At 36.4% G+C, this 17200-nt stretch overlaps 1 protein-coding gene across 4 annotated transcripts in view; it reads right to left on the minus strand.

Moving 5' to 3' along the window:
• Fgf14 (fibroblast growth factor 14) overlaps positions 1-17200 on the minus strand; it is a 629948-nt gene that overhangs the window by 159687 nt on the left and 453061 nt on the right. For all 4 annotated transcript variants that reach the window (XM_063247000.1, XM_063247001.1, XM_063246999.1 and 1 more), the window contains 2 exons: positions 10894-11004; positions 5036-5139 (listed from right to left, as the gene is read on the minus strand). In XM_063247000.1, coding sequence (XP_063103070.1) covers positions 5036-5139; positions 10894-11004 — 215 coding nt within the window. The remainder of the gene's footprint in view (positions 1-5035; positions 5140-10893; positions 11005-17200) is intronic.

The following is a 17200-nucleotide window of genomic DNA, read 5'->3' on the forward strand; positions in this document are numbered from 1 at the left end:
TGGCACACAAACAGGTCCAACACTAAAGGGAGTATCTTCCTCCTCTTCGTTTCTCCTGAGTTGTGTTTCCTCATTAAAAACATCACAGCCCATAGTCAACCATGTTCTGAGCCAATCTGTTATAGGTTAGGTCTAGGATGCCCCCTAAAAGTCTCATGTACTCAGAGGTGGGGCTCTCACATGCTGACTGGATCGTGGCAGCTGGGTACATCAGTGGATTAATCCATTGATGAATATGCAGCTTAACCTGCTGTTAGATGGCCAGGCCTGACCAGCATAGGTATGTCACTGGGGATGTGGCTTCAGAGAGTACAATTTCTTCCCAGGCTCCCTTCTTCTCTCTCATCTTGCTACCATAAGTGAGCAATTTTATTAGAGCACCCCTCCTACTGTGGCATTTCTGCCTTAGAGTCAGCTGACCATGGATTGAATCCCCCAAAACTATGAGTCAAATTTATCCTCTCCTCCTTTCAGTTGTGGGTGTTGGGTATTTTGTCAGTGACAGGCAGGTTGGCAGTCATATTGGTGAGAGCCACCACTCCATCATCTCCATATTCAGATGGCCACTGTGTATTGTAGACAATTCCTCTTTGCGCTTCACTCCAAAGTTTTTCACCCATTCTTACTAGCTGTGTCTCCACCCCGGTGGTCTAGAGTTATCATCATTACTGCCGTGGTCCTTTGCAATGTTTATGCAGTGTGGATTGTTGGAATATCAACTTAACTTTAGAATCACCAGTGGGCTGGGGGTAATAATTTATTAATTTGATTTCTGGACTTTCCACCAGACTGTTCCCTTCCTTCCTTCCTTCCTTCCTTCCTTCCTTCCTTCCTTCCTTCCTTCCTCCTTTCCTGCCTCCACTTCTTCCTTCTCTCTCCTGTCTCTTCCTTCTTTCCATCCCCCTTTTTATTTTCTTTACAGAAAGACTTTCTGATTTTACCTATTTCTTATCACTGCCTAGATGATAAATGATATTTTCCTTTAGTTCTAAATTTCTTTTCAGTATTTAGAATTATCTTTCCAAATCTTAGCTTTTCTATAGAGATTTGTCTTAGTCTTTCAAAGTCATGGGTTTATTTGAAAAACAATGCAATAAAAAATTTACTTTAGCCTTCAGCACTAGTCATAGTTTATAGTTGGTAAAAATGTACTTTTTTCCTAAAATAATCATTTTTAAATGTGTAAATATTGAACCAATATTTTTTTGTTGGTTCTGTTTTATGCCCTTGGAGTTTCCACTATGCCTTGAAGAAAATGGCCTATATATGAGATTAAATTTTTCAGACACATATCAAGTAACATATTACAACTATTACAACCAAAAAAGAAACAATTATTGTCATTGCGAGGTAAAAAAAATTCCCCAGGGAACAAGTGCCTTTAGCAATGTAATTGTGGTTATTGACATCTCAGGCAAGATAGTGTGTTTTCCCTCTAAGGTGGGATTATCTGACACATGGAATATCTTTATTTGGATAGCAGATCACTACGGGCCACTTCCTGAAAGACAGAGAAATAATTACATTGAGTTCTACCCACAGAATAATTTTATTGAAGGGAATTATCTTTGAATGACTATTTTATTCCCAAATACTAGGTCTACAGATCTGCTACAAAATCAGTTCCACATTACACACTAGTATGCACTGCATGAACATTTTTTCTTTAAAGTTAGCATAATCTTAACATAGATTTATTTCATTTAACAAATTAAATCTTTCTTTTTTCTTTAAATCTGAACTTGACTATAATAGTCATTTTTAAAACTATACCTAATTAAGATGTTTTAAACTGGATTAGCAATGTTGGTTTTAAAACATAAAGCTCAAACGGTGAATGTAATGAAGTTCAGAATATTACATACTCACTATTTGTTATCCAGCACTTCCCCAACACATGTTAATTTATTATTCAAAAATTCCCAAACATAACAGATTATGTTTCAAATGAGAATTTCTGGCCCTGAAGTGTATTTTTTAGGTAACTATTTCAGAAAGGTTTTAATTACATCATCATGAGTTTATAGCTTCGTGTTAAGATAGGTGTGAGACTATGTTATGAAAAATGTCTGGCGCATGAAAACAGTATAGTAAAACCGTTAAAAATGTAAACTAATGAGTCAGACTAGCAATACTCACATACTGCTTTTTTTTTTTTTTTTGCTGCCTGAATGACTTCAAACAGATTCTAATAGTGTTTGTACATTACTATTCTTATTTTAATTGTATTTGCTATATAAAGAAGTTGCTTGGAGAACTAAATGAGCTAACTTCCTAGAAACAGTGCTAGGCAAAGTGGACAAATACTACTGTAATTATTACTGTATAAGTGTAGCTATTATATTATAAACAATAAGTTTACATTGTGTTCTATATTGTTATTTTCAGAAACTCTATAATTGTGGAAAAATTCTTCAAACAGAAAAAACTTGAAGTTCAAATTTTATTGCAATGTTATAAACAAAGTACTGTCTGTAATATTCATAAAGATTTGACATTGGTTTTATTTTTCAAGTAAATCCTTTCCCTGCAGGACGATGCAGGATGATGAGGACCCTTCTGTTGGGAATAGACCCTAGGTACATGGCTCAGAGATACTGAGATTTGTAAGTCAAAGAATCATCCCTGCCCCAGAAAGCCCAGAAGCTAAGCAAGTATCAGGAGAACCAGTAGAAGAAAATTCAGCAGGTAAAGAAACCTGCAGCTTGTCCTAGGGTGTGTCCTTTGTGGGGTCTCGTTCTGAGAAGGAAGGCCATGAACAAAGAGCTAGGGTTTGCACCGGGCCTGTAGAACCACACAGTTTAGATTTTAAAATAACCAGACTTTTAAAGAAGACACCCTACTTTTAAAGAAGCACAGCTTACATTTACAAATCACACTGTGAAATGTTTTTTAAAATGTCCCTCAGTAGCAAAACAGATGAAACAAATATAAATGCTGTCTGAAAACAACAGCATAGATCTCAGAGCACAACCTGCTCATAAAATTATCAGCAGAAAGGCAGAAGCAGAGACCACTGCAGATACTGCAGCACCTGGTGATTGTTCACCTCACGAAGATTACTTGGGGGATGAGATAAAAAAACTGAAATAACCAAACAAATGTCAAATCAATAAAATTGCTTTCTATCTGAATGAGTCATCTCTGGAAGATGATCTCTATTTGACTAGTGTTTTGAAACCCAGAGCATGGGATATTCTAGCTTGATCTGCTCAGTGTGCCTGGTCCACAACAGAGCGGCAGCCAATTTGCATAAAGGAAGACCCGGTTCTGTGAGCAGGATGCCCTTCAGCGACCTTAGATAAGGGCTGGAGACTCAGGGCAGCCTGTGCTTTCTCAGCACACTGAGGAGGGAATCCACAGCTGGCATCTCATTTCTCTCTAACAGGGTTTCCCAGGTTACTGAGGAAATAGCTTGCATTTCATGGAAGGCTTCCTGAGAATGTTCTGCTTTGGGTATTTATTTGGGTGTGCATGCTTAGATATAGATTTTGGCACTATTTAATTAAGAGCAGAGTTTTAAATACTTAATATAAAAGTGATATGCAAATATAATAAAGTACATTCTAAAATATTTAAGACTGTAATCCGCTGACAGCCTCAAAAATAGTAGAAAGATGCACCTTCATTTAAGGCTTTATTGCTTAGAGCTGCAATAGAAATAAATTCTAACTATGATAATGCATGGATATAGCACATCTACTGAAAATTATTAGGAAATAGATAATACTCCAGGGCACCTATATGGATAGAGAAATGCTTAACTCTTAGAAAATATTAACACCAAACAGACTTGGCTTAGATTTGGATGAACACATTTCAAAATTAGAAATTTTTATTTTTCCAGTATAATACTTGCACCATTTCCATGATCATTTTAAAACTACATAAACTCAGCCTTTTCTACCCACAGGCTCAGGATATGTGGATTCAAACAACCAGATCAAAAGCATTTTAAAATGTACTGCTGCATGGGACACATACAGAGTTTCCATTTGGTCATTACGTCCTGAACAATGTACTATAACAACTATTTATACATCACTCAGATCGTGTTAGGTATTCTAAGTAATCTAGAGATGATTAAAGTACACAAGATGGTTGTGGTAGGTTGTACAGAAATACTATGCCATTTTACATAAAGGACTTGGTGCTCACAGATTTTGGTACCCACAGGGTATCCTGAACCAATCCCTAATACATATTAACAGGCATGTGCACTCTCTTTTTTTCACTTTTTAAGAATTCATGTAAGTTGACTCCTTACATGAATGTTTTTATATGTCTCATATAAGTGAGATCAAATCCTATGTATTGAATCTAAGAAAGCACATACCACTCATATAGAGACTACAAGAGGCTTGGGAGTAGGGAGGAATTGATGGGCAAAAGAGAGATGGTGATCAAAAGTGACATTTTTCAGTGAGACTGGAGAAATAAGTTTCAGTGATCCATCACAGTTCATAATAACCACAGTTAACAATAATGTATTGTGCATCCCAAAATTATTTAAGAATAGATTTTTAACATTCTAATTGCAAAATAATATGTTGCTAAGGTGATTGATATGTTGTATTTGATCCATGCATTCACTGATCAGAATATTCTGTTGCACCCATAATTTTTCACAAGTATTGTATGAATTAAAAAGAAATTAATATACAGTGCATGAGAATGATAAAAATAATTCACAAGAAGAAATTCTCTAAGACGAGTGCATTTCTAAGTGGAAATAGAAGAGATTATATTTACATCACATTAATCGTTTCCAAACTGATCAATCTTCTATAAACAGGGCCCCTTCGTAAAACATGGCAAACGTACAGTTGAAGACATAGCACTCTCTTCCTGTAGTGGACTCATTACTACCAAACGTTGTTGAATAATGAACAAGTAGCTCCTGCAGCTTTCAAATAAAGATCAAGCACTGAAGCAAAATGTCAGAGCCTGGGGAACCTTCTGGTGTTTTTTACTGCTGTGGCTGTTATAGGACAGACATGGAGCACATGGCCAGTCTCTCTGGCATGTTACTTACTGATGGGTAGAGGTAACCTTCTCCATTCATGGCTATGTACAACCCTGTCTTCACCCCCTGGATGGCAACGACGCGCAGTCCCACTGGGATGAGGTTGAACAGTGCTGTGAAGACAAATGTGGCCCATGGTGAACAGGCAGGAAGCAGCCAAGCATCACCACAGCTTTTCCCTCTCCCATTGCTTTGCCTCCAGAAACACCAGCTTTATTGCTACTTTGTGAGAGGTTCCAACCACAAAACTTCTATTTTTCCTCATAACAAGAAAGATTCTGCTAAGTGTAAAATTAACACCTCACCTTTAATTTGTAAACCTTCTCAGCAATCTTGCTGAGAGCCTTCTTAAGAAGTGCCAGGGTAATAAACAGAACCAATGCTGCAGTCATGGTTCTAGTATCACAATCTCATGACACCCAAAGACTCCCAAAGAAACCAACTGTGAAGATTTGCAGAAGCAGAAGAGTCCAGTGCTTATTCTCATCTTTCATACAGAAGGTGCAATCTTCCCCTGAAGTACAGTGTGGGCCAGAAGTGCAAAAGGTAATTCCAAAACTAAATTACTTTGCAGAACCGATAGGGCATGCAAACAGGGCAAGGGAAAGGTGCACACCTGCCCATAGGCTAAATTTAGAAAGACCTAATCAAGGGAATGGCATGTAAATTTCAGAGACACAATTTTCTTTATTAATATTTTATAAAACCATGAATACATGTTAAAGTAAAAGGAGAAGAAAGTTGTTTTCCCCCCAAAAGATAAAATCCATTTATATTTCCATTCTTTGTTTCTTTTGTTAATAAATTGTTTTTATATATTTTTCACACAGTGCAGATAGCAATGGTATAACTGATTTTTTAAAGACTAAAATCCAGGTAGTGCCCTTTCATACCAGGATACACACACATTCCCTTAATGAGTTTTGGACCATCATTTGGAGTGATAGCTGCTTAATGTGGAGATTTTATTTTTGATATAAGAGAACTGTTAATTATAGACAGAAAGCTTATATTTTCTCACTAAAGATCCTCTTAATTCAAATCTAATAATGAGCAATAGGACCAGGCTAGAACAGGTATTAAAAGCACTAATGTTTTATGTAAATACTTAAGTAAAATATCTAACTTTAGGCTTTCAATTGTATTCCACAAAAGTCTTGTAATATGGGCAATTTTGACTTCATCCTAAGAATCTACTCAGTCCATAATTAAAATCTGACTCTACAAGTTATGTTTCAGTTTAGCAAGTTTTCTCTTAAAAAGGTGGACAAAGTTACACAGTCTCGTCCAATGGTTAGGTGTTATTGTTCCTAATATCTCAAAGTATCTATACCCAAGTTCTAGAATGCCTGCACAGTATTGTTTTCCTTGTATTTAGAAAGGATGGGTTCAATAGAAAAATTCCCGATTTATGTGCAAAATTTTGACATAAAAATATAATTATATTTCTGTCTATTGAACTATTGTAACCTAATCAATTCAAACTTAATTATTTAAACTTCATACATGGCTAATGGCATCTGTGGACACCATAGATTTGATCAACCAGAATACTATATTTCTAGAAGGCAAACATATCATGACCTTGCCAGAATGGTGTGGCATGAGAAATAGAGTCTTTAGAAGTTAGTCTAAAGTACTCATATTTAAAAGGTATATTAAATCTTTGTAGAGACCTGAATTATAAAAATCACACTAGTATTGTCACTGTGATAATACAGTATAATCCATAAAACTACTGTAATGGGAAGGACCTTCTGAGCTGACCTGGATGAGTTTGTCCTTTGAGTCAAAACCACAGGTATATTAGGACATTACATTTTTCTGCTCTCTGTGAATTTTGTGTAATTCGAAAGCATGGCACCAAGCCTAGAACAATAAGAATAATAAAGACATTCCTAAAACTTTGTTTATTCTGCAGAATATTCTAGTCTCCACAGAAAAGAGATTCCCAATCCTGGTTGATCATTAAAACTGCTTACATTCATAAATAAAATGGACAAACCTAGCTTCAGGTCAGAATCCCCAGGAGGTGAGTTTAGGGTGTAAGAAAGCTTTTAAAAAGCTTCTAAAATAAGCCTAATAATATACAATCCAGGTAAGAAGTGAGATCCTAAAGCCTGTGGGGTGGTGGGACAAGGATTATGAATTAGATCACCAGGCTCACCACATGTACAGTGAGTAGGACTTGTTAAAACCGAAGTCACAGGCATCATTAGTGCATTGAGATCTCCACAGGTTTATCCTACTTCCAGCAGCCACTAAATCTGTTAATAGGAACAATGAGTGAAGTTTGAGAACATAAGAAAAAATGTTATCAAAAGTAAATCAGAAGGAAGGAAAAAACCAGGTCCTAATAAAGTGTGGTAGTTGGTAGTAATGCTAGCATTCCGTTGAACTATAAAAGCCTTCCTGCAACTCTGGAAGTGCCTATGGTGATGGGGTCTTCACTGATGTCACTTCGCTTATGAAGAGCTTTCCTGGACTCCTGGTAACCAACACTAAGCAGCCAAGTAGCTTCTCGATAGGGCCAGTCACCCACCATCAATCGTTTTCTTACCATTTTCCTTTCTCCCTAGCAAGGATCTCTAGACCTTGGGCTGCAACCCTAGAAACCATCAGTGGTCTTTCTGCCTCACCTCCAATGCACCTTAACTTTTCCACAAGGATACACTAGTATGGTGCTTCAGATTCTCTAAGTAACCCCACAGTTGGTGGGAATTTTTTTATCTAGTTTTGAAGCTCTTTAATGTATTTATTGTTTTATTTTTACTGGTTCTATTTTGTTTGATTTTTACTATATCTGAAGATATGGGCAGCTATTTTGAAGACAGGAGGCATTATAGTAACCATTGTTGACTGCCTATTATCTGGTTTCAAAGTCCTGTGTCACACTATTTTGTTTTGATTGAATTTATTGTTTCATTTTTGCTTCATTTTATTCTCTTTAAAATAAAAATTACAAAAAACAGAGGCATATGTTGAACTCAAAGATTTGAAATTCTAATCTTCAACTCTGTTGTTTGATGACTTAGGGTGATAGAGGAGTTTTAAATTATTTCTCATTATTTCTCCTATTTATGGATGGTTTGTGTTCAGAAAATTTTTACAAAAAAGGAAGCATATTTATGGATTATTTCTCTTCATTTCAAACCAAAAAGGCTGTACATTAAATTTTATTTAGATGCTTCTCTAAGAAAAATTTGCTAATTTTACAGAAATATCAGGATTTTTCTAATGCATAACTTTTTAGTACTAAAAGGACTTGTGCTCCAAACTAAGAACCTGAAGACCAACACAATTAACAATGAGGAAAAATAATCTTAAAGTTCACCTTAAAAATGATGGCATTCAGTGTAAAAAGGTACTAGTACACAAAAGTGGAGTTAATTAGTAACTTCCCCTGCATTTACAAATCTGCTTTAATTCTGGAAATTTCTAATAAATTTTATAATTATACAATATGTGCAGGCTTCTGGACAAAAATCATTTATCTTAGCCTCTTCATATCCTTGCAGCTGTTGAAATGGTGACAAAACTGAGTCGAAGTGCACATAACCTACAAATTCATGTGCAAGAAATGAAGCATTGGGTCAGATCTTTGAGCAGGAATTAAAGACCTAGAGTGGTTGCCATGATTTGGTTTTGATTTACTCCCTTATGCAGGTCCCTCCATCTTTCCATCTTCCTCGGACTGTCTCTCACCAGCATGGACAGGGGAGAGAGGCTTTCCAGAATTGCCCAGTTATTCTGGCTCCTTCCTGTGCAGACACAGGGCATGAGGAAAAAGCCCCCTGTATTCAGAGATCAGAAGTGGAGTATCTTTACATTACTACGTATCTCAGCTCTCCACTCCAGTGTCTAATGTTTTTATGGTAATAAGAACCAAATTGTGTGTGTGTGTGTGTGTGTGTGTGTGTGTGTGTGTGTGCGCGCGTGTGCGTGCGTGCGCTGTCTACACCTGCACTTTCGTAGTGTACGAAAGTCTGTGCTGCTGCTTGTTACTTCTGAAGATGCACTCTTAAAAGACAAGGTCTACTTCACACTTCTCAGTGTGACACTGAGTCCCGACATTAAAGATAAGCAATTTGTTTAGAATTACATCACCCCCACCCTTGCAAAAAAAGCTAAGAAAAAATATATAAAATTTTTGTTTGAAGGAAATATTTGATCTAAGCAGCCCAATGAAGCATGATTTTTATACTGTTGGAGCTTATTTCCTTCTCGAAAATGTTTTTCATAATATGGACGAAGTTACTTTCATCTGCTCAGTCTTTCAGAGCATCACGGTTCCTACAGGGAGCAGAGTTATGAGAAGCTCATTCCGGTGGCCTATTAGATTCTAGCCACTGATAAGCAGAGCGCATTGAAGACATCAGAGCTTAGGAATCTAAATTTCCTAGGTCCCACAACTGTAAGACATGAGGAAAGGAAAATCTCTTTTGGTCAGAGACTGAAAGAGGATTTTAAAAGGATTAAAAAAAAAAAAAAAGACAGCATATCTCAGTAAAAAATAGTAATGCACTGATCATTTAAAAAAGCCTAACTTACAACAAAATCTCAACAGCCAATAGTCTTTGACTCTGGTCTTATGAGCAAAAGGCTTCCTCTTTTGTGCTTGAATTTTGCTCTTCTATTTTCATAAATAAAAAGAAAACAGAATAAAATAAAAATCAATGCATCAGTAATAGGAAACATTTAAAAATTAGAAGGGAAATATAGTAGAAATCAAAATTGAAGAGAAGGAAAGTGTAGATAAAGAAGAAACAAAGAGAACATATAGGAAAAATAAAAAGTGAAGCTATGGTAAAACCTAAGGAAAGTAAACAACATGTTTAGAAGCATTGTGATTTTTTAACGCAGAAACACCAAGCATAAAAATAGCCTCTATTATATTAACAGCTTTCAAAATCTACTTCTAAAAACTTGATTATTAGAGTTTAAAACAAAGTGCTTATAATTTTATTATACATATTCAAATCCTCCCTTCTTTTTATGGAATGATCTTTTCTATGTGAAAGAGTAAATGTTAAATGGATGGAAACATTCTTCTCTACTCCTGATACACTGGGACTATTTCCTGTGATAAAATATTTCTAATAAATTTATTTATTTATTTATTTATTGCTTTTCACTGACTCCAGTAAAAGGTATGTCTACTTTAGAACTACTCTTAAATTAGGAGAAATCAGATGGCAGCGTAAACAGAGTACGTGACAGGAAACAGCTGAGTTAGGAGGGACAAGAGGGCATCAGAAAAGTTAAATGTGAAGAAATAATAAAGACAGACATTATTGATGTGGAAGCTGTACAGAGTTTTAATAAAGTATCACAGACCCAACTATGCAAAGTAGCTAAACATTTTGAATATATGTAATCAGAAGTATATGCTCTGATCTTCTCCATGTAAGAAAGATGTTTTCCATTTTGAATGCAAATTTTAAAAAAAATTATACAGCACTCTTTTATCTGAAACAAATTAATTCTTATAGCTCAGGAATTTCCACAGTATTGTTAAGAATCTAATCTAGTAAAATAATACAACTGAAGGAAACTTACTCAGTTTTCAACTTAATACACTAGTGTACTTACTAGATTTTACAATAAGGAGATTAAAAGCAAGGGTAATTGCTGAGTCTGACACTGTGTGAAAACCTCAGAGACTGACATAATTATGCAACAGTCACAAGTTTTGTCTCTGCATTCTGTCTTCTCCTGTTGGTCTTAGTGACCTTGGGAGTGGCAACCTGACATGTAAGATTTGTAAAAATGAACCAACATGATTATTTGCAAATGCCTCTTTAAAAGGCAGTGAGAGTGTCTGCCCTCCCAGCTGTGCTCACGGGTGGCCCGAGGATGTCACTTACTGGAATTGGTGCTGTCATCCTTGGTTCCATCGAGAGCTCCATCGGGGTGCATTTGCAAGTAGTAGCCTTGCCTGCAATATAACCTGGTCACTATACCCTTGAGCTGCGGATCTGAAAAGCAAACATAGTCATCATAAGCCTCACGATGTGACAAGGTGCAGTTTCTTCTCTTTTTCTTTTTTCACGAGTAAGGGGTATTTACTCGTGAAAATTTATTTACACATTTATTTTACAACTCTAAGATTCCAGTGTTTGTCAAACTCAGAGTACAGAAATCATACAAGGTAAAGAAAATATAGTAAGCAACAAACAATAAATAGGCTGTCTGATGAAACTAATGTATATGTATCTAAATTAATCATTAAAATTATTAAATTAGTTAAACTGTTATTTTGCTGATTATTTCAAGCTGCAATTAATATCAGCTCATAATATCATTCAGAGTGGCATGTCAGGAGCTTCATAAAGTTGTGACTAAGAAACTGAAAACAAGACTTTTAACAGTAGTTTTCATTTTACTTAAATTTACAAGTAAAAAATGTTAGAAACCTACATTCTTTAACATTTGCTAATGTTTGATACACATTCTTAGAAATAATTCCAGTTTGCAGAATATCCCTAGTTGTCCAAAAAGTCTCCATCCCAACTTGCAAGGGAGACTCTGTGACACTTTCACAAGATCCATAGAGAAATGCAACACCGCTTCCACATTCAGGGTGAGCCTCAACAGGAAACCAACAGCGAGGGCTGGGGGCGTGGTTTGGTGGAAGAACATGTACTCGTATGTGCAAAAGGCCTTGGTTCCTCTTTACATTACCAAAAAGCAATAAATAAACAAAACAAAAGCTTAAAAATAATACCCTATCAAGAAAGTCATCCCTGAGGTGGAAATCTGGGCAATTAGACAAATTGACTAGGTAAATATGTTTAGATAACTAAAGTTCACAGTCAAATTATATCAAATGGATTCTGATTTTTGATCAACAGGAGTAAAAAAGAGAGCACCGTATGTTTATCATAATCAAAACAGAGATCATAGATCACTGGCTTTTCATTTGACGAGTCATAGAAGAGGTAACAGCCCTTGTTATCCAATGCTTCCTGAAATATTTATTTGAAAGTAACTATTTGCATGTAGTTTTTTCAAAGCCATCCCTACCTCAGGCCTACATTGGATGTGGGGCATCGTAATTCTCACCATGGCAACTGGCTTTTTTCTACAACAGCAGAATGGGACAGGCAAATGCAATCACGCTGTCCAAACAGCAGGATGCTACTGAAAAAGGGAACCCGGCCTCTTGTAAACAACAGAAAAACCACAGAACTGTAAAGAGGTGACTGGACACAAAGAGCACACATGCACAAAACTCCAAGGTGCTCCCAAATAGAACATCCTTCACAGCATCAGATATTTGATTAACCATGGAGAAATGAAAACAGAATGCCAATAGCCACCACTGTTTCAAAGTTCATGTGATGCTAGAAAAAAACTTCTGCAAAATAGCTCATGAACAAAACCATATCCCAGCACCAATGGCACTCAACTTATCAGGATATAGATGTTTATAAACAAGTAGGATCTTAAACAGCAATACCTAAGTGAATATTAAGACTGTGTTGTGTAAGCTTCTTATTCCATAGTACCTAATTGCCAAAGTCATAAAATTTTTAAACGTACATTAGTTAAGAAATTTATTGTGCTTGCATCTGTTCATTCTCCATTAAAACAGACTGGTTATGTACTCTGTCTATTGGCTAAAGACTTCTGAGTTTTGGTAGATCTTATTTATGCTTTGGTCTGAAAACAGGTAGCATGAAGAAGAAGAGAACAAAAGTGTAAAAAATGTAAGGGATAATTTCTTGACTGAATGAAAACAGAATCTGAGAGACTGGATATATTTCTATAAAACTTTTGTCCTGATGTCACTTATTTTTAAATGAGTCTAAGCCAGCAACAATACTCACATCTACTCACAAGCTCCCTAACACTGCTAGAACATGCCTCATTTCTGTAAAGGGAGGGAAAAAATATAGAAAATTATGTTTTAGAACTCTCCTTATTACCAAAACAAAAAACTAAACTAAAAAAAAAATGGATTTGATTATGCAGTTTCACAGTACTTGATATTTTTGTTTTGAAAAAGCATAACATTGCATTCTTCTTCAGTGCCACTGTTCCATGAAAGTTATTTGATTATTTCATTGAGTTCTCACCACAAATCTGCTTAGTAGGAAGCCAACTTTGAGGATGAGACTCTTGATATACAAAGCAATTCAGTAATTTAATAAAGGACACATAACCAGCAAGTGCTAGGTTAGAGGCCGACAAGGAACATTTATTTACCTCTGGATTTTGGCTATGATAGGTGTCCTCTATAAATTGAACAATTAATCTAAAACATTTTAAGAATCTAAAATAAGACATGAACCAATCTTTCAAGAAAGAAAAAAAGCCCTGTGTCGCACAACCTTATCACATTTGGGTCTAAACCTGAATCTTGCAAACTCAGAGGTGAAAGTACGATACAAAAGCATAACACAAAGTTAGAAAAGAGCAAAGGTCCTGAAAATCCCTTCTAATAGGCACCCCATTTTTTAACTGCCACATACCCAATCCTTTCGCAAGCCATCACTGAAGGTACAAAAGCAATGGAATAAGTCAAAAGCCTCCTCCAGTATGATTTTCACTCAACACTTCCATCTCCACCAATGCTGGTTAAAAGGTATTTGTGCTCCTGATTTCAGCATTCATGTCAATACTGCCGATCCCCTGAACACCATCCTCAGTGTTTTCCCTCCTGATGCACTGCTCAGGTCCTTTTACTGCCTATCTAGGCCGCCTCTGTAGGTGGTCTACAAGAATTCCATAGCTTCCCGTATTTGTCCTGCCCCTCTACCTTACTGTCTCAAATACGTCCACATGTACATAACTGCCCTTGCACACTGGCACAGCTGCGAAGCCACGTGGTCATAAGTTTACCCGGTGAACTCCTTTTCCGCCTCCTTGATCCTCCGCATTCATAAATATTTCATATCCTTGGTAGCACTCTCCTGACACTCCAGATAAGGGCAGATTCATCCCTTACATACATGGCAGCACTCATCACAAGTTTAACTTATTTTAAAACTGGGCATGCCGGTGCACGCCTGTAATCCCAGAACTCAGGAGGCTGAGGCAGGAGGGAGTGTTGCAAGTTTGAGACCAGCTTGGGCTACAAAATGAGTTCAAGGCCAGCCTGAACTGCATAGCAAGACCCTATCTCAAAAAGAAAAAACAAAACAAAACAAAACGTATTTTGAAATATTAAAATCATTTAATTTTGAAACAGCCTCAATACATTGAAAATATGGGAAAAAGTGCACAATCTGCATCTATATTCTGACTACTGCTACTAAACAGATGCTAATACTACACTTTATAATTCATAACAATAGTTTCTCTTTGTTTGTACAACTGTACAATTAATGCCTTCTATGGATTGTAAGTTTCATAAGGAAATTAAGATGTAACAGGGAAAGAGGAATTGGAAAAGGAGGGAGGGAGGCAGGGGAGAAAGGGATTCCAAAAGGATCAAGGTGACTTCTATACGTGTGCCCCTCTCCAAAGTGACTGTAAAGTGCATGTACCACAAATAGGTACTAATACAAAACGAAACTAAAGCGTGCAGTATTATTCACCACTATATAGCAAAGTGTTAAGTAAATAGGAGTGACACTGTTTACCATCACGTATCAAGATTCTAGGTAAATCGGGGTGTGCATTAGATATTTGTTGAAAAGTACTGACAAAGGAGTAGTAAAAACCATGCAATTTCATGTATTGCAGGTAAGAATGAGAACCCACGGGAGCACTTGCAGATAAGCCTTAAAAGTGTCCATGTCTCCTCACCAGATGCTTCCACACTTGAGGCCTCTAACTTAATTATAAATTCTAAGTGCTGTAAAGCTTTGTTTAAAGCATAAGCTTACATAAGCATGATATGCAAAAATGCTATTAAGGAAAAGGAATGTGAGAGGTAATATACCAAAATGTTAAGTTTACTGTATTTTGATGATAACTAAAACATTTCAACATTTTGTGTGTTGGCTAATTTTCTACCACGAAGGCATGAAATTTTGTCATAAACTACAGACATTTTAATAAAATCCACTAATTATCTTGGCAAAGAATGAGTAAAAACAGCATTTCATCCATATTTGTGAAAAACATCACTGTCATAAATGCAAATAACTGAAAACACATCCTAATATTGTACAGTAACTGGCTCAACTTTTCAAGGATTCTAACTACTTTATTTTTATGCAGTTAAATATCCACTTTAGTGGAACCCTTGGTTATAAAATTGTCGATTGTGTAACGTGGCCATTGATACCTTAAATTCACCCTTTCAAATAATTAAAGTGAAAATAAAAACTCTTTTCCATTAAAGTCAACAATATACAACCAAAGCAAAGCAGAAAAAAATACACAAGGAAAATATCAGTACCACGTAGGAGACATCAGAAAAGGGTAGGACAAAGCTCTGGATACGTGACGCAGAGAACGTAGCTGTTCACTTGTCAAGTCTACTCCAAAGTTCAAGTTTAGTCTAACATGTGCTGGAAAGCTTGACTCTCTACTATTTCACATCACTGTGAGGAAAAAACTGCTGACAAGAGATCAAGAAGGTCTCATACAAACACCACACAGGGCAGCAACTAGAAAAGCAGCTTCCTCCAAAGCAAAGGCATCCCAAGTGGGGTGCCTCTCCCCAAGCAGATGCAAGGCCATGCCTTGCAGCCTGAGGATGCAATAGTAGTCTTCTTTGGAGTTTATGGTATTCACAAATGGGACAGGAGGTTGTTGGAGGCCACTACAAAGTGACTGAGCAGGATTTAAATTTTACTTATTGGCTTTCTATGTTTATCTGTGAGTCTGTCCTAGGCCCCTTGCCTGGTGATGGGAGCTGATTCATAGTAAATGAACCTCTATGAATCACTGGTCCTGGCTGAGGCCTGTAGTGACCTGTGAGGCCAGAGATACCTCAAAGGGCAAGATAAGGTCACAGCTGCAGACACTTGGCTCCAATCCCAATTAACAAGGTAGAGACTACAACTGCAGAAATTACTCCTATAGTCTCACTTCTACCATGTCTTCATGATAAGACAGTGCTACTGAATTGACTTGATTCTTTACTTGGAGACGTCCTTGAAGTGACTTCCAAGGTCCTGCTATAGCCTGCACTGCACTTAGTTTCCCCAACTTTTGTCCTTGGTCCTAATAAAAGTGGGCTGGTCCAGAGAAGTCTTTGTCTTAGCCCTCAGAGTCTTGAGCTCAATTAAAAGGATTTGATCCTCCTGGAGCCCTAAAACCATACAATTTGCCTCTTTTTATTTAACCCCCACCTGTACACTCATTTGGGAGATTGGGGATCCAGGTCACCACTGGATAGAAGGTAAGTTTTGATGGTGAATTAACACATGAATAGGCATCAGAGTTTGGGGTTACTTGAGGCCGGCTAGAGCAACCTATATTCTGAAAGTCACACAGGAACACTGGCCCTCATTCACTTGTTCCCTGTGCTTTGTCAAACTATTAAACTTGATGTGTTCCTAGATAGGTAGATATAAGTTATATCACCTACTTTAACTAATGTTAGAATAGGATAAGGGAGAAGAGTCCTACAGAGATAAGAATTGAAAATGATATTTATAAAATTAACAACCCCACCAAGCAAAAATGATACTGTCTCTCTATGGATTATGTAGTTGAAACAAATACACAAATAAGTAACAAAAATGCACAATCTTTTCTCATGTTTGCATTAAATCAGTAGGGGTAACCGGGCTTCTATGAGATTCCTCTAGGAAATTTTAAATATAAACCCTGAAAAAAAGAAAACATTTTGGTTTTCAATATCAATATTTTCCAAAGCCCTACAACTCAGGTCCCCAATTAAAAACTGAAAAACGCCTTACACCTATATTCTAGCTATTCACACAAAAAAATACAAAGTACTTTTCAACTCAAAAAATGCAAGTTACTTATCTTTTAATACACTATGCATTCACAATATCTAGTCTGCTTAAGCAAATGTCAGAAATTAGTCTTGTCTCTTTGTCTGTCTTAATTTTCTTTTTTCTTCATGTCTAATTTTCAATTTACTATACCAGCTTATTTTGCTAAAAGTGTTTTGAAGATTCTCCTTGCATGAAATTCTTTGCTAATTATGCTCTCCAATATTAATTAAAATAGAAATAATGAAAGCTTACATGCATACATATCAAGGAAAAAAAAGATGTTTCAAAATCTATTACCCTCAACAGT

The sequence above is a fragment of the Cavia porcellus genome, unplaced genomic scaffold (genome assembly GCF_034190915.1).
Source record: "Cavia porcellus strain 051 isolate PalLab524CR breed Dunkin Hartley unplaced genomic scaffold, mCavPor4.1 scaffold_4, whole genome shotgun sequence".
Classification (NCBI taxonomy): Eukaryota; Metazoa; Chordata; class Mammalia; order Rodentia; family Caviidae; genus Cavia; species Cavia porcellus.